This window comes from Serinus canaria, chromosome 2 (genome assembly GCF_022539315.1).
Source record: "Serinus canaria isolate serCan28SL12 chromosome 2, serCan2020, whole genome shotgun sequence".
Lineage (NCBI taxonomy): Eukaryota > Metazoa > Chordata > Aves > Passeriformes > Fringillidae > Serinus > Serinus canaria.
This window is the reverse complement of record NC_066315.1, coordinates 70,887,833-70,912,796: the sequence shown is the minus strand read 5'-3', so window position 1 is coordinate 70,912,796 and position 24,964 is coordinate 70,887,833. Positions and strand designations below refer to the sequence as shown.

General features: G+C 39.0%; 1 protein-coding gene across 1 annotated transcript; it reads left to right on the top strand.

Annotated features, from left to right (window-relative positions):
- The first annotated feature begins 5,585 nt into the window (after positions 1 to 5,585).
- Positions 5,586 to 7,346, top strand: MC4R (melanocortin 4 receptor). The gene is made up of 2 exons (XM_009094558.4): positions 5,586 to 5,795; positions 5,949 to 7,346. Exon 2 carries the CDS (start codon positions 6,032 to 6,034, stop codon positions 7,025 to 7,027), a length of 996 nt encoding a protein of 331 aa, XP_009092806.1. The 5' UTR covers positions 5,586 to 5,795; positions 5,949 to 6,031; the 3' UTR covers positions 7,028 to 7,346.
- The last annotated feature ends 17,618 nt before the right edge of the window (positions 7,347 to 24,964 follow it).

Here is a 24,964-nt window from a genome sequence, read left to right as displayed (position 1 = left end):
CACTATAATTATGTCTTCCCTTCACCATTCACACCTGAGTGATTCTCACTGGTTTCATCTCCTCATACATTGGTGGCACAACCTTAGATGGATCAAAATCAAGCCACCAAGTGCTTTTGGCAACATTCCAAGGCTCCCGAGCCCCCCAAGGGTTCTCTTGGTAGCTCTGGACATCAGGAGTGATGTGCTGAGTTCCCACACCTTCAGACATAATTTTGCATCTTGAATAGTGCACAACTCTTCCTTCCTGCAAAGGAAGAAAGAGTTGTGCACTATTCAAGATGCAAAACTAAAGAAATGATTATATGGTAATGTCTGGCTTTTCCATTGGAATAAGAACAGTCACACTCAAAGGTGAGTGCACTGGAAGAAAAAACTGAAGTCAGTAAGCAGCTTTCTATTTCACATTAACTTTTGGTTACATACCCACTCAGAGGACTTTTCTGAGAAACTGAAGTGATTTGACATCATACAAAACAGCTGCTTTTTTCCCACAGCACAATCTTGGGCTTTCTTTAGATGATGATCTGCCAATTTTTCTGCTGTGGCTCCCTACTTCTTATTCAACGATAATGAGGCATACCATTTTTCATGGTTAGACAGCTGGATTGACTAGATTGTTTTTCTGCTAGAATGAAACATCAGTGCATTTCTCTCACAGATGAAAACCAAGTATCATTACGACAGAAAAGTGAAGATGATAGACTAGAAAAGTAAAGATCTTTTTAAACTTCATAATATAAAATTATCTCATGATCTAAAGTGAGAGAAAGAATGGTTGTGCTGAGAATGGCCTCTCAGATGCATACAGGGAGTGAAGAAGTGTATGTAGATGTTAGAATATTGCTTCTACCATATTTATGTTCAAAGGTCTTGAACAAAGAAAAAGACCAGGTTAACAGCTTATTTTTAAAAATTAAATCATTTAAATAGTGGCTTATTTATAAAAAAAATCTGTGTTATTGTTTTGTGGTTTGATGATATGGATTGATGGCAATATTTATTTTGTACCTAAATCCAGATGCTGCTTTATGTCTTTTTGGGAGATATTTGGAGAAGGATATTAACACTGAGGAGATTGTGGAGTCACTTGGAAAAATGCTTCAGATGAGTCTGAACAGACAAGCACCCAAATCTACAAGCCAGGAAAAGAAATTTGATTATTTCTGAGATGCATGGGTGAGAAAAACCTAAAAGGATGGTGATTCCTGCATTGACTGCAAATTAATAATATCCATCATCATAATGTTGCTCACCTAAAATAGCAATGAGATCAGATTTAAACAGCTTAGTGTTTAAAGCTTCGGTGGTTCTCATGCCATTTTAATGAAAAGCATTCCTCTTCTGCACATTTACAACATTTTCAAGTAAGTGCAAACATATTTGCCAGAAAAATCAACATTTATGCACTCCCAGTCTCCAGACTGACTAAACAATTTTCCCATTCTTGTAACTAGCAGACATGAGGAAAAGAGACAAGCTACCGAGACTCCTGCTCTCGACACTGAAGTCTCTTGATTTAAAATTCCTTTCACTTTAAAAGAGTAAGATTATGAGGGAATCAGTGCCCCCCAAAAGAGTGCTAGGTGAAAATAATTAGACCAGTTTTCCACTGACCAGCATTTTTATTTGCATATGGTCCCAAAAGACAGTGATCAAAATCCTGAACACTGAGAAGCAGTGGAATTTGGGAATTTTGGAATTTGGGAAGCAGGAGTTTGGGAATGGTGTTTTCTTTTTTTTTTTTTTTTTTTTTTAATATCTCCATCACTAACAGGGATGTTAATAGAGAATGCATCACCCAGAGATTTTCAGATTGTAATAAGTTGACAGGTGAATGGTGGACAGACTAAAGAACAGAGATTTGATCCAGAGGGATGTTGTGATTCCAAAAGAAAACTACTGGTCCAAAAATGTGAGCAAACAAGTGTCCCCGTATTGCTCAGAGGCTATTTTAGTGAACTACAAAAAATCAAAGAAATTCTTCTTCCAAAGATATCTGTGGATAGGAGGTAGAAGTACATTGCATTATTTTAATAATTTTTGGTATCTTGAGTGTTAGGTGGAATTGGCCACTGCCACATAGATAGATGATGCAGACTAAAACCTCACAGAAGCTTCCAAAGTTTAATTGTCTGGACCTATTTTTTAAATTTCAAAATCAGCATGCTAAAATATACCACAGCTTTTACTGCAGTTACAGACTTGTTTTTGAATGCACAGAAAAACTGGATCTGAGGACATGTAATCAAACTCCTCCACAAATTATGCTTGTACATGTAAATGCAGCATCACCCTTTGGACATTAAACCAAAGTCACAGAAAGCCAAGGGACCAATTAAAAGTTAATAATCTGCTTCTTTGGTTCCCCCTTCTACCCAGCTTCCCACATTTTCCCACTCCTCTATTTCCACTTACAGATGCTGAAGTGCTAAATATTATCTCTGTACTTGAGTAATGTGGTCATGGGATTCAAAGAGATCTCACACCGTGTGCCTTTGAGCAAGAAAGGCGAACTCCCTCTACCTTTCTTTTTCTCCCACAGCAGACCTGTACATGCCTCTGCCTGTCTTCTTCTATCGCTTTTGGGATTGCTTATTGATTTCTGTAATGCTTTTTTCTGACTTTCAAATTCAACTGGTGGAGGATAATCCATCTCCCGAAAATAATGTGAGGTGAAGATGCCTGGAATCCTGTCTGGAAAGAGGGTATCAAAGAATATCTGCAAACAGCATAGAGCATGGGGGAGTTATATTAAAAGGGGAGGCTTTGCTCAAAACTTTGTTGATGGTTTATTTCTTTGAAGAGCTGGAGCTCATATTAGTATATCAGTTATATACTAATACTGTTATCAGTCATATACTGTTATCAGTTTCTAGGTTTCTGCAAGCCTAGCTGGTTTTCCGTGGTGCTGAAAATCTTGCAAGCCACTACTATAAAAGAAATATTGTCTCAGCTTTAGTTTTTAAAATTTAAGAAATAATTTAGGCAATATCTGTTATGCAATACTCCTATCATCTTTGAAATAGACAATTGAAATATTAACATGTTTTCAAACATGAGAGGTCTAGGATACTTTGAACACAATTTTGAGCATTATATGGTTTATTTCTTATTAAATAGGAGCCTGAGACATGCATCTATCTTTAACCATGGAATTAATTAGATGTACATACATCTTCTGTCATTTTAAAAAATAGCTTGTTTTACCTTTTTTAGAGCAGGCTGATGGTGCATCACCTCTTCAGTGTTTCAACTAAGTTGCTAAGCTACCTTAAGTCTGCTGCTTCCAGTAATGAAACCCCATCCCACAAATACGAGTGGGGAGCACTAAAACAAGTGTGCCCCAAGAGTGCCAAGCATAAGCAGAAATTTGGAGGGGAGGGATAGCTGTGGGTGAGGAAAAAAGTGGGCTTTTTTTTTCCATTGCTACAAACAATATTACATTTTTATATGACACATTCAGCAAAAAATCGAAGATAGAGCATCATTTGGATGGCTTCTGGGTGAAGAGAGCAAATGAAAACGTAAATGGGGATGAGAATGGAGATAATGTGCAGAGAAAGGAAGGAGCCAGGAGGCGAATAGACAGACAGATAATTGGATCAAACTCACTGGAGGAATATTCTCTCTATTCTTGCCAGGCTTACCTGATCTAGGTCCACCTTAGTAGGTAAAGGGAGAGATCCCTGTGTCATGGGCACTTCCAGCAGGGAGAGATTCATGAAAGAAGGAACATTGAGTGGCTACTTTCTGGATGCAGGTGTAGAAAAGATAGGTTATCTGGGGAGATGCTGTTCTCCCACATCAGTTCTATGTAATTTTTCTGTAGTTCTGTTCTTTGAAGGTTGGGTGTGCATATCCTGTCTATGTCAGGAGTTAGTGAATACTGCATAGTTGCCTGAGGATCAGTAAGCAGATAAAAAAATCTTGAATTCTGGTTTGCATTATGTCTTGACAGGAAAGCAAATGTCACCCTTTCATCAGCAAACTATTTAATTTCAAACATGCTGCTGGTAAATGATGTATTCCAAACTGATAAAAGTGGGATTTCCTGTTCCAAAAGATATTTTGTTTGTCTTGGTGGTTTATGTTTCAGTTTTATGAAGCAATCTATCTGAAGAAAGGCTCGGAAAATATTGACTGAAGCTTTTCTTCTGATATAGGTCTTCATAACCATAGGTCTACAGCAAGCCAAATGTGAAAGCAAAATCACACTTCATCCTGATGCTGAGATGTTAAATACAGATGTGCTTCTACATTCATTCTGTCATCCTGTACCTCTTTATTAGCTGGTTCACTTTAAAGCCAGCTAATGCACAGAAGATGAAAACATGTTGAGATTTTATAGGAAATAGAATTTTTTGTTAGATACAGACCCCTCCAGAGCCTTACCGGTAGTCAACTGGAAATGTTCTTCCAAAAATTTCCTTGCAAACATTACTCTCAGGTGTAGTGTCTGACTTTCCTATGGCCTTTAAAATCCATTTGTGTTTTAGGCTTTGTTCAGCATACTTGTTTTTCAAACCTCCGTTGCAATGCTTGCAGATGTAACAACAAAACAACTTTTGTCCTCTCTCTTCATGTTACTTTGGCATTCTTTTCTTCTTTATTCTCAAGGGCTTTTCCTGACACACTTCACACAAACTGACTTTCAGCTCATGCCCAGTAAGCCAGGGATATCCTTGTGCTTCTAGGGCTTCTGGACCCTGTGGATTTCTAGGAAATTTATTGATGCTTTTGTGTCATTGCCATTTATGAGCTCTGTTTCTTACAGGTTCCAGCTTTGTCTCCTGCAGATTTCCTTCATCTGTTCTAAACACTGAGTTTTCTTTTTCTGCCCAATATCTTAATTCTTGATGGTGACAGGGCTTCTGCAATCAACTCCATCATCTTTTCCTTCTCAATAATAAGATTACTAAGAAGTCTATTACCTGGAAAAAACTACTTTATTTAGGGCAGTTCATTAACCCATTTGTAACTTTGGATCATGTTGGTTTTGGTCCTTATCTTGCCTTCATATCTTAAAATTATAAGAATCTTACTAGAGAGTATATTGCAGCATTGCAACACATCCTGGAAATGGACAGTGAGGCATAGAGAAGTAGCAAGGCAAAGGGGATCTAGGAGAGAGAACCAGAGTAAGTATATATTCTTTTGCTTTCCTTCCCTATTCTTATTTTGCCACCCATACAAAGCAGAATGAATTTGTACCACAGAAGGAGTCAGAGTAAATCAGAATCTGAAAACTAAAATCCATCCCTTCAGCTGCAAGAACTCTGTAAGATTGCTAGTAGAGTTCTGAAAGTTTTGCGAATTGAAAAGCAGTATTGAAATATTATTCTGAGAAGCTAAAGAAGAGAAGCAAATCCCTGGTAGCTTCTTTGCTTTCTTGTAGCTACTGGTAACTTGTGCTGCAGCATCTGAACCTGCTGTGCCGTGCTGAGCGATGTTTCACAGAGGCTCAGCATCAGCAGCCCCTCCACTTTCTGCAGCTCCTGAGTCCCATTGGCTGGAAAGAAAAGCAGAGGCGGAGAGAGCCCTGAATATTTTTCTCTTCCACACACGGCGAAATAGGCAGCCAGTATGCACTGCCTGACAGTGAGACTGGTGCTTGCAGTTTGAAAATAGTTCCTGCTCCGCAGCAGTCACTTGGGCATTTTATGGTCGTGTCTCTTTAATGGAAAGCACCAAAAAAGCCTTGCAGCATCCCAGTGAACTAAAGAGGAACTGACCAAATGGGAGAATCTGATGCACACATAGACACTGTTGGGACTCTGACATAGATCACCAAGGTAAATGTGATGATGATCAGAAACTGTGTCTGAAAGAGTGCAAGCAAGTTCTTCTGAGTCTGAAATCTTATTTTTTTCACAGTAGTCAAAGTGTTCTAAACTGCTGCCTGCCTTGGTCCTAGCTTATTTTTCTTTTTTTTTTTTTTTTCCAAGCTGAAAAGCCAAAGAAGGTTTCCAAAGGAATGCAAAAGGAACAGGATTTTTAAAAGCAGGAAGCCGAAAGGAATCTCCATAAGATGAATTTCACCCAGCATCGTGGGACACTCCAGCCTCTCCATTTCTGGAACCACAGCTACAGACTGCATGGAGGAGCCAGTGAGCCCAGTGCGAAGGGCCACTCCTCAGGAGGCTGCTACGAGCAACTCTTTGTATCCCCTGAAGTGTTTGTGACTCTGGGCATCATCAGCTTGCTGGAGAACGTGCTGGTCATTGTGGCGATAGCCAAGAACAAGAACCTCCATTCACCCATGTACTTCTTCATCTGTAGCTTGGCAGTGGCTGACATGCTAGTGAGTGTATCTAATGGATCAGAAACCATTGTCATCACGCTGCTAAACAACACAGACACAGATGCACAGAGCTTTACCATAAACATTGACAATGTCATCGACTCAGTCATTTGCAGTTCCTTGCTTGCATCAATTTGCAGTCTCCTCTCAATAGCAGTGGACAGGTACTTTACTATCTTTTACGCCCTCCAGTACCATAATATCATGACGGTGAAGCGTGTAGGGGTTATCATCACATGCATCTGGGCTGCTTGCACAGTCTCAGGCATTTTGTTCATCATTTATTCTGATAGCAGTGTTGTCATCATCTGCCTAATCAGCATGTTCTTCACTATGCTCATTCTCATGGCATCCCTCTATGTCCACATGTTTATGATGGCTCGTATGCACATAAAAAAGATTGCTGTTCTCCCAGGGACTGGCCCTGTTCGCCAAGGGGCCAACATGAAAGGGGCCATCACTCTCACCATCCTGATTGGAGTTTTTGTTGTGTGCTGGGCTCCATTTTTCCTGCACCTGATTTTCTACATCTCCTGCCCCTACAACCCTTACTGTGTGTGCTTCATGTCCCACTTTAATTTCTACCTCATCCTCATCATGTGCAATTCCATCATCGATCCACTTATCTATGCATTCCGGAGTCAGGAGCTCAGGAAAACATTCAAGGAGATTATATGCTGCTGTAGCCTGAGAGGGCTTTGTGATTTCCCTGGCAAATTTTAAACTGAATGGATGGATATGTTACTGTGTACACAACAGACAGCACAGATTTCTAAGCCTTTGGATCCTTTTTCTCAGCAGAATTTGGTTTAAATCTTTAGGACTGAGTGCCTCTTTCTGTCTCCCCCCCTCCCATTATTGTGTTCCATTCATGTGGAATTCATATTTCTGTATAATGTTCATGTCTATAGTTTGTAATTTATTTGGCTGTAAAGAGCAGTAGCACTTCATATCAGTTTGTAAGTAAGCAAATAAATGTAATGATGAATGTGAAACAGTAACAAACATGAGCATATTCCAACTGCTGACAAAATAAATATCTTGCCTGATTTACAGTACATATTGGCTGATATTGTTTCTTATTCTGTTAAAGTAATTATAGCTATCCACTACATTATATCCAGCTAAGAATAAGTATATGCTTCTATATTATTGGATTAAAGGTTCTCTGGAATTAGAAACCAGATTTTTCAGAAAGGCTAGTGAAGCCAACAAGTTGTATTTGTACATTTTGAACTCTTCTTGTTTTGCTTCACAGCAGGAATTCTATTTTTTCGTTACAGTTATTGCCCACAAGACGATTTTTCAAACACTTGCTACACAGCCAGTTGAATTCTTGGGCTTTGGGCTGGGTTTGTTTTCAATATGATTGCTGTGTTTATGAGAATACCTTTATGCAAAATTTAAATTGCTCCCTGGAGCATCAAATAGTCCTGGATACATCTGCTAGACTGGCATCCAGGCAGAGCAGCTCCCTCCATTCAGCCACAGAACAGGTACAATATAAACTTTGACAGTGCCAGCAGCAGTGCAAAAATTCACCGAAAGATTTACCTGGTGAAGATAAAGAGGGAAGTTCAGTTGGAACATTCAGTCCTTGTCCTGAGGTGCTGTGGGGAATAAGGACTCTGTGCTCCAGATGAAAATACATCTTTGTTGAAAACAAGCTGCCTTCTATTGTGCAGTGTGGCGTTAGCAGATGGGATCCACTGCCAGGATCTTTACACAGGAGTCAAGGCAGGTGTTAATTTGGTCTGAGCACCTCAGCCTATACTGTGGAGCATGTGGGCTTTGGAGGGGCAAGGCTGTCACATGGAATGAGTGCCTGCTGATGAGTCTGGCTACCCATGCTCAGCATCTGGCAGCTGCTTGAATTCAATTCACCTTTGCAGGCATCTACTCTCTGCCTCAGTTTCACCTTAAAACTCCACTCTCTTCACAGGTTGTTTTAAGGACCTTGTGTCCCTGGTATTAGTACTTTTGGAGGTGTTAAAAACATAAATGTGACTACACAGTAGTCTGTGACGATGTCCCTTAGTATCTTGATATTTTGATGACATCAGTTTCTATGTAAGCAAAAAAAAAAGAGTCATTCATCTATTCCCAGAAAGTATAAAACACAGTGAAATTTGTAGAAGGTCTGGAGAGTTCTGATTTAAAAACTCAAAATAAAAAGTAAAACACAACTCAGGTTTTAATCCTGAATCCTTGCTTTTCACTATGGTGAACAGTGAATGAATGAAAAACAGGATGATCACTCCTATTTATTTTCTTGGAAACAGATTGTTCTCTCCAGCTGCTAGTTTCTTCATCAAAGAAAAACATTAAATGAAAAGCTATTCAAAGAGACCAATGGTTGCTATCTTGGATTCTCCAGATGGAAGCTGATATTTCAGTTGTGGGTAACTCTTCAGGATATTGTAAAACTGCAACATTTGCTCCTCTCTTTAAGAGCATGAAGGACTTAGGGTGAGTCTTAGTGGTTTTAACTTCAACTATTTATAGGAAGAGCAAGAAAATAATTTGACTTTGTGCATGAAGTCCCTTGGTAGCACCAACATCAGGTCTCCTACAGCCTACTCTGGTGCTTGGGCCAATCCATGGACCCTGCTGCTTGCAACACCACTGTTGCCTTTTCTCAGCTTTAACAAATGACATTTCCACATCATAACAGTCACAGTGGGAAAGGTGTTGAAATATATTTACTACATTAACTCTACTATTGTCTTCTGGAAGAAACTATAAATGTTTCAATAATACCTGGTTCCACTGGGTATAGAATAAAAAATGCCAAAGGAGGAGAACTAAAGCCCAAGCAGAGAAAGAAATGAACGTATTAAAATTATTATTCTATCCAAAAATCCAGTGGGCTTGACTAAAGGCCTTTTCTTCTCCCACAAGACACAATACAAAAATGCTCAGGTAGTAATGAAAGAAAATATTGATGCCAGTTTGAACGAGGCATAAATCCTACTTGATCTTTGCTTTGCCTCACTTTCTATAGCTGTTTTAGGACTGTAAATTATGACACTGGGGGCTCCAGCTTTTATTTTTGTAGCTCATGGGTGCAAACAGGGCCTCTAAGAAAGTGACCAAAGAGCAAAATACAACCTTACTTCCACTGAAAATTACCTTGAAAGTCTATTTCTCCCCTTCAGATGTACAAGGAGCAGATACCTCTGGATTCTGAAGAGGTAGTGTTTCAAAAAACACAGCGTTTCTCTTTTATGCTTATTTGGACTAAGACTAGTCACGACAGTTATGACACCATTAGGCTCTAAATTTCATTTATAAATATAATTTTTAAAACTAGCTTATTCTAGAGCTTTAGCAGCTCTGAGCTAGTTTAGCAGCACTTCTGTCTTTATTTCACAATGATAAACATATATACATATTTTTAATGGTTCTTCTAATTAAAGAGGACTTTTTCATTTCATGGTATCATTTTGGAGAGGGCAATTCATTGAAATTGTTGGAACACCTGGTACATAGATAATTTTCCTATTCCAAAATAGTCTGTTTCTTCTGAGTAGCTGAATCAGTTTGCCAGAACCATAGGAATTATAATTGCTAAAGTTAAATAAATTAATCTAGCTTGTTGGAGAGTGGGAGGAGTGGAGGATTATTTTCCACAGTCAATTTTCTGGAGCTTTGTTCTTCTATTTGAAAATATTCCAAGAAAATGTGATTTCTTTCTTTAATTGACTAGGACTGTAATTGCTTTAGCACTTAGCATTTTGGTCATGTTAGGTAACTGTAGTGGCCTGACCCTGGCTGGATGTTAGACACCCACCAAAACTGCTCTCTCATTCTCCTCTGCAGCTGGACAGGGGAGAAAAAATGTAATGAAGGATTAATGAGTTCAGATAAGGACCAGGAGAGATCACTCATTAATGATTTGCTCATGAGCAAAACAGACTCAAATTAGAGATACTAATTGAATTTATTACTAACAAAATCAGAGCAGTATAATGACAAGTAAAATACGACCTTAAAAACACCTTCCCTCCACCCCTCCCTTCCTCTCTCCCTCCCAGCTCTACCTCCTCCCTCCCAGGGGCACAAGGAGACAGGGAATGGGGCCTATGGTCAGTTCATCACACATTGTTCCTTCAACTGCTCAAAGAGAGGAGTCCTTCCCCTGCTGCACCACAGGGTCCCTCCCACAGGAGACAGTTCTCCATGAACTTCTCCAGTGTGAGTCCATCCCAGTTCTTCACAAATTCCTCCAGTGTAGGTCATTATTCCACAGGGAGCAGTCCTTCAGGCACAGCCTGCTCCAGCATGGGTCCCCCATGGGATCGCAAGTCCTACCAGGAAACCTTCACTGTGGGCTCCTCTCTCCACAGGTTCCAGCAGGAGCCTGCTCCAGCATGGGTTTCCCACAGGTTCAGAGCTCTCTTTTGGGCATCCCCCTGCTCTGCTGTGGGTCTCTCCTAAGGGCTGCAGGGGAATCTCTGATCCAGTGCCTGGAGCACCTCCTGCCCCTCCTTCTCCACTGACCTTGGTGTCTGCAGAGCTGTTCATCACACATGTTCTCACTCCTCTCTTCTGTGGCCACAATCAGATCTGCACAGAAACTTCTTTTCTTCTTCTTTAATATGTTGTGTCAGAGGAGTAGCCGTCGTTTCTAACTAGCTCAGCCTTGGCCAGCATCAGGTCTGTCCTGGAGCTGGCTGGCATTGGCTCTGCCAGACCTGGAGGAAGCTTCTGGCAGCTTCTACAGAAGCAGTTGATGCAAACCCAATACGGTAGCAATGGCATGTTCTTCTGCAGCAAGGACATGGTTTTGTCTCCACTTTACAGGTGTAAGGATTTGTTTCTTTTACTTCTGCTGAAAAAGAGAGTCTAATGGATTTGTTCATCCTCCTAGAATGAAGCCTTTTCCTGAGCTAGAAATTGATGGTAGTGTTCACATTTTCCCAATAAGTGATATAAATTTTACACAAAAAACTTTTGAAGGAAATGTTTTTCTTCTTCAAGAGGGACATGTCTTTAGTTTTGAAGTAGTTTTGGAACAAAGCAAAAGACTCTGAAAAGCACTTAGAGGATGTACTGTATATCAGTATATTAGTTTTTGAATGATGACTCAAAATGTCTTTTACACCATAACATGCTGTTATCTGGAAGCAAGGATAAATGCTCTGATAGATTCACATTATCACACGTGCAGCAATGCCTTCAGTTATGCCTTCAAGAGATGTGTGGTGTACATGTTATTATGGTAATCCTAAAATTACTCAGTTGCTGTTAAACTGATCCTGTTATACAGTGTGTTTATTGAGGCCTCCTTTATCCTCAAACCTAATTCTGGTGAAGAACTTTGATGCTATTTATAATACACTGTAGTGCTTATAGGCTTGCATGAGATTTGCAGTCTCAATCCCACCGAAGGAACTCTCAGAAAATGTACCCTTGGACATGAAATCTTAACTGTTTATCCAGAAATTACCTTAGATTTTAAGTTAATATTCTGATCCCTTTCATCATATCTCAAGTACTGTACAGTTTCACTTTTGCATAAAATATTTCTCTCGCCAAAAAAAGACTTCACATGTCATAGGAACCCTCAACTACAACTACAGATGCTCATTGTCATATAGGCCAAGTTATTAATTAACCTTTCTTGGATTTTTTCCTTTTTTCCCCAATGGTTCTGTTTTCCTAGATGTCTTCCATATTTTTCCTCACTTTGTAGATTTACAAAGACATTTTCAGATCACCCCCTTCAAGTTTTAATGTAAAAATATTAATCTGTTCTGCTTTTACTGGTTTTGCTCCCTTGAAAATATTGTTAATTTGTTTCAGTTATTAGCCTTCATGCTAGGTCTGTTTCTGTATTTGTGTATTTCTACACTGCCATCAGTTTGAGTTTTCCAAGTCATGCCCTATCTGTATGGTGGGGCTGACTTTGCTCAACAGCAAAACCTCACCCAGTTGCTTGCTCATACCCCATGAGTGGGATGAGGGGAGAAAACAGGAAGAACAGAAATGAGATATCTCACAGGTCTGGATGAAAACAGGATTATCACTTACTGATCACTATCACAGACAAAACAAACTTGATTTGGGAATAATTAACTTAATTTATGAAAAATTAAAATATTTGCTTAGTGGTTCAGCTAGTGGGAAAAAAATACAAACACTGAAATGACACCATTCTTCTTCAGTCCTTCTTCTCAGTTACAACCTCACTCCTTCACTGCCAACTCCTCCACCTCCTCCCCAGAGCAGTGCAGGGGGATGGAGAATGGGGGACTGCAGCCAGCCCACACCAGCTCCTCTCTGCCACTTTTTCCCCCAGAGATGAACTAATTGGCACAAAATGCTCCTTTCTCGGGCTCTTTCCTTCTGAAGAGCTGTTACCACAGAGTTTCAAAATCTGTTATTATCTTCTCAATTAATGTCGTTGAACATTGTACTGTTGAACCCTTTCTTATTTCTATTATCTCCATCCTCAAAACCATCCACCTTTCCTAACTGATGCTCATCCTTTATGTGGAAATGGCAGCCAGACTTGTACCACCAGGTTCTGTCCCTGGCACATCCCTCTGGATCCAGCCCTGCAGGACTAGCAGATGAGGCTGCAGCCCCCCTATGAGCTGGGGCTCCATTGTAAATCTTGCTTATGTTGTGCCATGCATTGATGAAAAGTCATTCACATGGTCTTCCAGGTGGCCAAATTAATACAAAAAATCATGTAGGTGTGCAATTTGCTATACTTAAATATATTTGAAACAAGCACTCATTAGCTTTATTCTTTGTAAAAGGCAGTGGGTGAGTAAAGAAACACAAGTCCAAATACATTTAGAGCCAATACCAGCAGAGCATAAACAAAAAACTTCATTCCTGAAATAATCTGCAGCAACCGTTTTGAAGTGCAGAGGAATTAAAACATACCATGAACACAATATTTGCTATACAAATATCTTCTCTTGCCATAACATCTCTGTGAAGTTCTAAGATTTCTTCTCATGCAAGCTCATGTCATGCCGAGTTCAACAAACACCCTTCAAGTACATCATAAAAAACACTCAGTGAGGTTTCTAAAGCTGTATTCAGTACAGCCTGAAAGCTGATTTATATAAAAAAAAAGCCAAACTTTGTTTTCTGCTGGAAGGGGAAAACAAAAAAAGGTGTCTGAATTTAAAATAAAAAAAAAACAAATTAAATTGCTACCACTGAGGTAATCACTTTCAACCTCTCCTAATTTAGCCTTTTCCAAGTAAGACTGAAAGCTTTCTGGAAAACAGGAACTATGCAGATATCTCTCCAGAGATTTAACTGCCTGTGCACTAACCTGCCACGTTCTGATTGATTCAAGGGTTTTTACATTAAGGCATTGAAAATCATCTTGCAGTGTACACCATACATTATCACTGATGCTTCCAATTATCTGAATACACAAGCAACCACAGTAAGACTGGAAAAAATCCTGTCTGTGCATGAAAACAAATGCAAATAATTCAGGTTGGATAAATACAAATCTTTACTTATAATCCTAAAGTTTTTGCTGGGGAGATGGGGTGAATGTAATTGCTTTCCTATTGTTATTATTTTCAGCTTTACCCAAGGAAATACAGTCCTCAAAATAATACAGACAAACCTAATTACTCCTCTAAGACCAGGACTGTTCTTCTCTGTAAGAACTGTCTCCAGGTTGAACAGGATGTTATTCTATGCAATATAAAAGGTACTGCTGGTAGAAATTCTCCTTATTTGTGTGTAGTGTACCAGTGTACATCAGTACCACCCAGTTTGGGACTATGCATCACCAAACAGCTGCCCAAGGCAAAGGACTGAGATAGTGAATTTTCTGAGGAGTCAGCTGAAGCAAGAGATAACCCCTTTTCATTTTTTTCAAACTTCATTCAGACTTGAGAATCTGCTGTCACATCAGGAATGCAACACCCAACATTTGGGCATTTATAGGATGATTAATCTATGGATTTGGACTGTAAATTATGTTCTGGCCCCAGCATGGAGAATCCATATTTGTGAAGCATTCCTTCAGGAAATCCCATGTTTCTCACTGCCTTAGAGGAACCAAGTGACCCTAGCTGTTCTCTTCCCTGAAAGCAAGGGATAGCACTTGTCTGGCTAAGGAGAATGGGGCATTGGCAAAAACTCAGAGGTAAAATCTGAGCAAACTAGTTTGATTTTAATTCAGGTTATTTTCTAAAGATGGTTTCGTGCTCCTACAGGCCTTTGAAGGGGCCATGTTTCACACATATCTTTGTACTAACTTCAGAACTACTGTCCCAGTAAGAGCTTTGTCAGTAATATAACCTGTGCTAAAATGAAAGGAGTAAGGAACTTTATACACCCTGTGCATATCACAAAATGCATGTATTTTTAGCCAGATATTACCTGAGATTTAAGAAGGCATTACTTCTGAATACCATAGAGAACCAAATATATCTGATTTTGGATGCCACAAAGTTAAGATCCTTTGTGTATCCAAACATCCTGAAAGCTCAAATATCCTTTGAGCATTCAAATATTGTGGTCACTTTTAGGAAACCTCAGCCACTTCGGCCACATGCAGAGCCCTAGTTATCAAACACAGAATTATAAACAGGGCACCATCTGATCCATTCCCAGCTTTTAAGAGTCTTTTGATCTCAACTTTTTTAGCTCTGAAAGAAATGTTGTGATGGTCTGCATAGATCCAAAATGTTCATGATGCTTTACATCACATCATTTGGCTGTATGCATATATTGAAAAATACTGCCATGGGCACTAATGGGATGAAGAGTTCATTTCTCCCTTCAAATAATTGTAAGTTTTTGATTTATCTGTGGGAGTAAAATCAATGAAGTGAATAAGGTGCTGTCTTGTTAAGTGAAATTTAGATAGAAAGAGGCTTTTTGAGACAGTGTAGGATGCTGTTTTACTTTTAATGAGGCAAATTAGGTTTTCCGATGAAAACCTAATGGAATCCTGGGCTGCATCAGAAGCAGCATGGCCAGCAGGTGATTCTACCCCTCTACTCTGCTCTGGTGAGACCCCATCTGCAGTGCTGCATCCCAGCAGCTCTGAGATGCCCAGCACAGGAAGGACATGCACCTATTGGAGCAAGTCCAGAAGAGGCCATCAAGATAATTAGAAGGATGGAGCTCCTCTCCTGTGAGGAAAGGCTGATAAAATTGGGTTTGTTCAGCCTGGAAAGGGAAGGCTTTGGGGTGACCTAATTCTGGCCTTCCAGTCCGTGAAGGGAGCCTACAAAAAAGGTGGAAAGGGACTTTTTTCAAGGGCATGTAGTGACAGTACAAGGGGTGATGGCTTTAAACTGAAAGACAGATGGTTTAGGCTAGATATTATAAGGAAATGCTTTATTAAGAGAGTGGTGAGACACTGAAGGAGGTTGCCCAAAGAAGTTGTGGACACCCGATTCCTGGAAGTGTTCAAGGCCAAACTGGATGGAGCTTGGAGCAACCTTTCTAGTGGAAGGTGTCCCACCCCATGGCAGAGGGATTGGAACTAGACGGTTTGAAAGGTCCCTTCCAGTCCAAACCATGATTTTATGTCTCTAAGATTTATCTCCTTTCTAACTGGGATAACATACATATGTCTTCTCACAAGCTGACCTCTACACCAAATAAACTTTCACTTCAAATAAATAGTTACTAACTGTAGTAGTAGTAGTAGTCTTTTACATGTTAGACATATTAAAGCAGTAAGTGACACCATTGTATGTGCATTATCACTGGGTATTTTAGTTTGCAGCTACAGAGATACTTTGGGAAGAGCTATCACTTCAAACATCTGTATTTTAACACTGCCAGCACCTGTAACAGAAACAATTACAATTGGTTTTGATGTTTCATCAGTCATGGAGCTGGATCTTAAACATGGAGGTTTCACCTGCCTTTTTCATCCATCTTTTGCTTCAGTCTTGTGATTGCTATTCAAATATTGGGACACTCAAGAGATAAAGGCGTAGGTGCTTAATGGAAAACTTTAATTTATTCTGAAAAATATAATTTTACTTGTCATTTAGAAGCTCATTAGTTCTGAGCTCAGGAAATTCCAAAGAGTTGCTCAGGGAGATGAGGAATTCTTTGTATATCTGGGTAAACAAAGACAAGCAAAATTTTGAATTTGAGTCCAGAGGTACAACCTTCTCCCCTTACATTTTGTGGATGCAGCAGGTTAGCCAGCCAGTGCCTTATGAGACACTGTGAAAATGTGTCTTCATAAGGCCTTAGTTCTCCTGCAGGATATGGAAAGAAGAGGTAAAATACATTCACAACCATTCTTACCTTCCTGTATTGCTTTAAGAAATAATGAAAAAATTTTCTTGTGGAAAAATGTAATTTACTACAAAATTATTAAGTCCTTATTGAAGTCAGAGGAGCTCTGAGTTCCTCTGGGGCTATATTTCTTGCCTTCAGAGATTTACTTTCTTAACCTGAATATTGTAGTCATCATATATTCTTTCTTCATTCCCTTAAATAATAGCAGTGAAACTTCCTGATTCACTGTATCTGCTGCCTAGTGAAGGAATTCAAAATGCAGCCAGAAATTATGATGCCTGTTTGGCATCCCTCTTTTCTGTTGCAGTGCCTTTGCTGGTGACCAGGAAATCTCAGCTGTAAACATAAACTTCTTAATAATGAAAACAGGGGCAAGAAAAAACACTTGTACATGTTCTTCCATTCATTTTCTGGTTTAAAGGCATCAAACATCTTCTTGTGATACAGTTGTTATAGCCTCTGTTTTAACAAAGGACCAGCCTAAAAAAATTGGATTTGATTTAGGTAAAAAATGAACTAAACTCAACTCATCAGAATAATATTGCTTCTATAAATCTGACAGCAGCTTAGGCTGAAAGTGAGCTGCTAGCTGTACAGTAAGCTGTGGCCTGGGAGCTCCAACTTCAGCTTATAATAGTTTTTGTTGTAGAGGCCACTTTTTGATTTCATTTCATGAAGGAACACATAAAGGTGACACAAAGAGGTAAAACTTGGCATATCATTCAAAATACATGTACTCTTTTTTTTTCTTATTAGATGCTCGGACTGTAGAATGAAGATTCTGTGGTTTTGCCTTTTTTTTTTTTTTTTTTAATAATATTTTCCCTTTTATTAGCTCAGATTCTTGAAAGGCTTTAAATACTCTGGGGGCTTCTAATTAGAAGGGCAAAAACAGATCTGAGAGGGAAACAATTTTTAGGCCAGGTAACTCTACCTTGAGATTCTTGAAATATTGAGTAGAAAATCTTTCCACCTGATTGATCTTGTCTTATAATTAATTTATCTATGTTTCACTTTCACTTTTTCAAAATGGAGCACTAATGTGAGTAACAACAGTTCAGGGGTTAGAAGCAATTTAGAAATGACAAATGTTTTAATACTAGAAGCAATTTAGAAATTACAAATGTTTTAATGCTAGATGCCTACTGCAGCATAGGATGCACTCTCAGGACAGCTGAATGTAAAAATCTCTGGTTACTGAAGAGTGTCCAGGGAAGCAAGTTTAGTGCCTGACAAACAGGACAAAAAGCTGCTCTTTGACCTCAGACCTATAAAGCTTCTTAACTTACAAATCCCTCCATCTAATTCTCCAACCATAACACCTACTAAGAGAAAAAATAAACCAGACAAAACAAAATAATAAACAAAATCACTCCTATCCGTCACATGTGTGCATTGAGATGGTAAATTTTTTGGCATGCATTTTAATTTTTTTAATTCCTGAGAGGCAGCAAGCCAGAGGAAAGAAAGCATTTCTAAATTCTGTGCTAGGTGAAGAACTTGACTCTGGTGGCATTAAACAGCTGCATTTCTAAAAGAATTCATTACAAAGCAGCCTATCTTTCAGCTGACACGCTTAGTTTCTTGGGTGACACCTCCAGATTCTTTCATCCTTAGACCTGTGTTGCCCTCTCCAAGTTCTACATCTGCAGAAAAGGAAAGGTGGCCACGTCTTCAGGAGGTAACACTGAAAAGACTTGTGTTCTCTTGCTGCACATCCTGACTCAAAAGAGAAAACTTCTAAAGCATAACCCTTGGTGATTGAGGCAGCTGGAGACTGCTTTGTATGCCACAGACTCAGTAGAGTTTAATGAGTTTGCAGTTCAGGGCAATGGCCAATTCCTTTTTCAATTACATCTCTGCAATTCAAATGAAATAATGAGAACCAGCAACATTTTTAAATAAAGAAACTGATTTTTAAAATCAGTTTGAGAAAGAAAATGGGTGAAGTTGTTTTCTTTTCTCACAGCCTTTGTACAGCTTGAGGAATAGTCTGGCTTTATAGCAATCCTGAAGGGACCATGCAGTCTCTCTCCAAAATCTGCTCCTTTGGGCAGTCTTAGCTGGGATCTCTTAAATGACTGAAAGGAATTACAGTTTCAGGATCCACGTGGTCAATAATTTTCACAGCTTCGTGTCCTATGAAGTATAATACACAGAGCTGGGGAGATTTATCAGCTCCTGAAGGACTTTTCAGTTCTGCTTCCAGGCTATTACTGTGCTTCAGAGGTCACATAATGCTTTAACATTACCAGTCCAAAGAGCACAAGATGAGCTTCTGAGCTTCCATTTATTGTTGCTCTATAAAGGAAACACAGAGAAAATTTAGTTCCAAGGTGAACCTTAAGATTAAATGCCCTGAAATTGGTAAGGATTTCAACTTCTGAAAGGACTGATACCTAAATAAGTTGAACAATTAAGACAGCATGAGGAACACGACTGTAATCTCTTGGGCTTGAAACAGAGATTCAATTTAGAGAAATTTACTTAAGAGTTTCCTGTTACAAAAGTACTGATATTTAACAGGTGCTAGCTTTGATAGGCACAGACAATAGAACATTGGAAATAAGCAGAAAAGCATTAACTTTTCTATATATGTGTAGTTTAATGTTTGCTTCTAATGAGAAACTGGCTTCCAATTATACTAACAAATGTACTTTGTTGAAATCTGCTCCCAAAATCAATTTTAAAAGAAAGATTACAATGCAACTTGATTCAGGAAATATTACCTATTGTTTTAGGGTTTCCTTTGCACTGCTTTTACTGATTAATTCACTTGGCTGTCATTAGCACTCATGTTCTATTTGCTACCATACCTGCAGCATTACAGGGTAGAGACCTTACGCACATTTTAGTTACATTCCCAAAATTCTCCCAGGCCCCAACTACAAGAATCTTAGACAAGCCAGAAGTGCAAAAGTAAGAAATGCATTTCTGTCACCGACATGTTTTATGAAAAATCCTTTCCTTAGGATTTTTCCCCTCCTGAGAAGCTGAGAGGCCTCAGGAACAAACTGTAAACAATTCTTATCTGCTGCTGTGGAATGCAACAGGGGGAATCTGGGATTGGCCTCCTCAGACTGTTTCCAATTAAGGGCCAATCACAGTTCACCTGTCCAGCCGGTCTTGGTCTGGGAGAAGAGCTTTGTTATTCATTCCTTTTCTATTCTTAGCTGAGCCTTGTAGTGAAATCCTTTCTTTTATTCTTTTAGTATAGTTTTAATATAACATCTATCATATAATAATAAATCAAGCCTTCTGAAACATGGAGTCAACTTTCTCGTCTCTTCCTTCATCCTGGAACCTTTGTGGTAAATACAACACATTTCAACTCTCAAGTAGTTTCTTTATTTCTTAGATTTTCAGCCATAAGATCAGTGCAATTTTAAACTCTTGCTGCAACAGCTCAATAGGATTGTGTTTTTGACTAGAACAAGTCTGTAGCAGATTTTTTTAAGTATATTTCATGAGTCCCAGATTGTCCCAAAAGCATTGTCAATTTAAAACTGTGCTCATCTGTTTTGGTATATTGAACTCTTCAAAAATTTTCTAGCATATGGGAGCTTGTTTTTGTTTAATAAAATCTTTCCACCCCTGCTCAACCCTAAGGGAGTGAGTGTTCTACAAAACTATCCCAGTGATACATCTGATTGGTTAAATGATCCCACAAGATTATGATGACCTCTTTCAAGTGATTTAGCACTCCTTGTGTGCTATTTTCTTGTTTGTAAAACAAAATATAAAATAGATTAACTGCTCTGCATGTCTATTGAGAGTTTTATTTGATTTCATTTCATTTAAAAAGGAAATATTGGTTACACTGGCTCCTAAATCCTGCAACCACATTGGATCCCACTGTGCTTTACAAAAGCATGATGGACAAACACCATTTCAAAGACTATTTCTAGAGTAAATAATATCTAGATAATTTGGTGAAAGGGCACACATACATACATTTATATATATATATATATAAATGGTGCTAAATAATATATATATATTCTTATATATATATTTATATATATATATAAATGGTGCTAAATATATATATATAAAGTACTAATAACTACTTTATATATATATATATATATATATATATATATATAAAGTAGTTATTAGTACTGAAGTACTGAAACAGCAAAACCAGGATTTTTTTGATATGTCATATGCTATTGCAACACTTTCTTAGGAAATTTAAATAAATTCCAATTTCCTAGGAAATTAAAATAATTCCTCTAAAAGACATCCCTCTCTGAAAGATTGCCCCTCTCACCACTCCCTCTCTGTCTTTCAGAAATCTCTGCAGCTTTTGGGGTCAGGGTGATTAAAGCATTGGCAGGGAAACCCCAATAAAGTTGCTTTTCTTCAGTGATAAGAATCAGAATGCTTCATCTTTTCATCCCAATGTATTGTGGAAACTGATGAGAATTCAATACAGTGGAAGGAAGAATAACAATATGTGATCACATATTATAAACATGCTTTTGAAAGTCTTTGGTCCAGTTCTGGTTGGTCTCTGTTGTGGCTAGGAAACCTGAGCTGACTTTGGTGAAGTATGGATTTCACCTCTGACATTTAAATATCACTGTTGTTCACAGTTACTGGGAATACAGAAAGTGCAATATAAAATGAGAATAACCTTTGCACCAAGGTTTCCATCCCAATTGCAATATTCTCTGATGACATCTCATCATTTTTTCTATCCCTCTTAATGTCAGAATGACCACTTGAAAGACCCCAAAGGTCCAGGTGCTATTTGCACAAGTTTCTACATGTTCACAAAGATCAGATTCTAAAAGCTCCTCAGAAACCTCTGCCTTAACCCCCCTTGGTCTCTTTTTCTCCACATGATTGATTCTTCCCCAGTAAGTTGGACAGTATATTGACTGCATACTATTCTTTCCTCAGCAATTCCTCCTGTATATTTTTTCCCATGCTTCCGTTCATCCCACTGGAGGTTTCCTTCCCTGGGAGGAGCTGAGCACGCTTAGCAGGAAGGCATGGTTGGGCAGGCAGAAAAGCAGCACTGCAGCTAGGGAGCACATGCTGCAGTGTGATGGACAGAGGGGTGAGGTTTTGGCTGGGGAGAAGGGGTTTCACTCCCTTTTCTTCAAGGTGCACAGGGAATAGTGCAAACCATGCTGCAGCTCAGGAAGGTACAGAAAGGTACAGAAAGGTGGTGAGAGCAAGTGGTGTTGTGGTGTGAAGCAATATTCTGTCCCAGTTCCTCCCTCAGGTGTGCCAACTTCTTCCTTCCCCTCCCCCTTGCCCCCTTCCTAAATGCTGTCTGTCCAGCTCCACATACCAGTAAGGGCAGAAGTTCAAAAGATGCTTCTCAGACCTGGGGTCATTGGCCTGTCCAGGTGTCATTGTCCCCTGAGACCCTCCCCATCCCACCTGGTTGGTGGCTCACCTATCCTTTCCCTCCCCCCTCCCTGTGAGCTTAAAAGACACAGAGACCATGTGGTTGGTATTCTGTTGGAGCTGTTACCGAGATTCAGAGCTCTGTGACCCTGGAATAAAACTCTGGATTTAACCCTCTGGCGGAATCCGCTCTCTTTCCTCTTCACCATCGCCTGAACCTTTTCCACTAGAGGTAAACTGAGTTTCTACCATGCTTGGACTCATTCCTAGTGCCTAACTGCAACTTCCAGCCAGCCAAGGGTGTCTCTGAGGTGAAACACCACAGCTGCCGCCTTTGGTCCAGAGCACTAGGGCCAGACGAGCCCAGGCATGTTCCACCCAGCAACATTGGGATTTTATTCCAATAGTGTGGGAAAAAGTAGGAGGTACTTTGTTGCCAATTTTTTTCACTTCCTTTAATTCACCTTGTGCAGCAGAGCTGTGCTCAAAGGTGATTGTTGTGACAATGCACACTATGGAAGCATGATGAAGAACATGACTTTTGGAGACTGACACCTTTTTCCAGGAGCTTCACATAAAAAAAGGTGCAGATAGCATCACTTCAAAGCTCTGACTAGTTCTTCACACAATGCTGACCACCACAGTCTGTTTTCAACTACATAAACCCAAGTGTGGGGAAAGAATTTCACTCTTATGAGTAACCTTTTATGGATTCTTGGGGTTTAGTTGAAAAAGAAATAGTTTTCTTTATCAAAGTCTGTAAGTACATTAATGTTGTTCTGCTTTCACTGCCTCATCTGAGGTTTATCTGAAGTTTCTAGTGAAAGGATTTTCAGTGTTTGCCAGAAAAAAATGAAAAGAGGCATATTTTTTAAAGCATATTTTCCTGTGAGATTAGAAAACAAAACATTAGACTTTGATTCAAAATTCAAAGCCGAATCTTTAGGCAGCACCAACAAATATTGCTTATCACAAATGCAGCTTCTCTTTGGTCAGCTGGAATGTCTTCTCATATAATTTCAATAATATTTCTGTTTCAAACAGGTGAATTGCTACATTTGAATGCATTTGCTATTAAGAGAATCCTGTGTTATATGACCTTGCTAAAAAATTTAGAACCACTTCTAAAAAAGCCTTGATTTCTTATGAATGGGTTAAATTCCTGCTCTATTTGAATATGCTGACTTTATTAGGTTTAATTTATATCAGTATCTCTGTACTGAAAAAGAGTAGTTGTTTTTTTTTTCACTTGTAATGTTTCTTAGATAACAGAAAGTCAATACTTAAGGAAAAAATGCAATTCATCACGTCTCCTAGAATAGCTTTATTTATTACTGTGACAACATGTAAATAAAGGTAATATTTAGTTTTTTAGACTAGGCAAAAGCCTCACAGTAAAAATGTAACAGTCATTTAAGGCACTTTTCATTGTGCTTTTAATGTATAAGCTCCAAAACCCCACGAATTCATTGGAAACAGGTAATTTTAGAGTATGTACAACAGTTAATAATGTGTCAAGTGTCAGTGGAACGTACTGCAAGAGAAAGCCTTCTGTGCTTTTTCTTGTGCTGCCATTGAATGAACTCTCCTGCCTTTGCTAGCTAATTAAGGATGACTCTATGTAGTTTCTTAGGCTGAGCCATGGCAGAGGTGGAAACATCTGCCTATGCAGGGGTGACATAGCCTAGCTTAAGTGTAGCAAAATGAACTCCCAGACCTCCAGTTTTCAAAAGAAAGGTCAGCAGTACCACTAAACTGCAGGTAAATGTGATCCCTGCAGAACAGCCCTTTGGCAGCAACACTAGGGAACAGCAAGCAACTTATGTCCTAGACAATTGTCTCTTATAAGTAAATTTTTGCTCATTGCAAACTGAATAATCTGAGATCTTGAAACCAAAGTGATAATGACGATTCAAAAATCTTTAAATTGTACCCTGAAAGTGGATATAGCTCTTGGTAAGTGAAATACAGCCCCAAAGACTATTTCATTCTAATGACAACAAAAATTGTTTTGTGTCTCTCAGGCAGGAAAGCTCAGGTGTGTTACTAGAGCTCAGGACTAGATACAAAAGTCTGTCTACATGCAATTGCAATTCTTGAGACCTGCTTGTTTGGGTGGTAATTAATTTTCTTCTGCTTGCTACAGGTTCACCAGCACAGTGCAGATATTAGGTATCTGCTTTATATTTGAAACTAAATTTACAAATAGAAGAACTGGATATCGTTCATATTACTTGCACAAAGGAAAAATCAAGATGGAGTAATGACATAGAAACACTTTTGGAGGATTTTAAGTTGAAGACAATTTAGTCTTCCTATTCCAAATTCAGAATTTCATTGAAGCACTTTTAGTGGAATTTTTTCTCTCTTTTTGCTTTTTGCCTTGCAATCTCATCAGATCCTTCTACCCAGAGTTCATTCTACTTATTATTATCTTGATACTCCTCTCTGATCAAAGTTTCTCTGTGTATGACTTCCAAAAGTCTTTGTAAGTTGTCTTTTGGGTGAGTCTCGCTGCTGGTTCTCAAATCTGAAAACTGTCTGACAGCTGCTCTAAGTTTCATGCACGTTCTCTGAAGCTTTCCTGCATATGAAAAAGTTCTTCTTTCCACTCTAAGGAGAGTTATAATTTCATGTATTTGTGAAAAAAGAACAGCATGTAGCAAAGCGACTGATAATTGAAAACTAGGGTGTTAAGCAGGGGTCTGGTTGGAGGGACTGGGAGAGGAAGAGATGTTTGAAGAGAAAACTCTGAATCATCTCCTGAAAATATTGGAGAAATGTTTTAAGAATAAAAAAAACTATGGGAAATTCATTAATATTGTGGTGATTTCACCCTGAATGGACACCAGGTGCCCACCAGAGCCACTCTATCACTCCCTTCCTCAGCTGGACAGGGCAGAGAAAATATAAAGCAAATCTCCTGAGCCAAGTGCAGGGAGAGATCATGCAGCAATTACCATCAAGGGCTAAACAGACTCGACTCAGGGAAACGAGTATAATTTGTTGCCAATCAAAAATCAAATCTTAAAAACA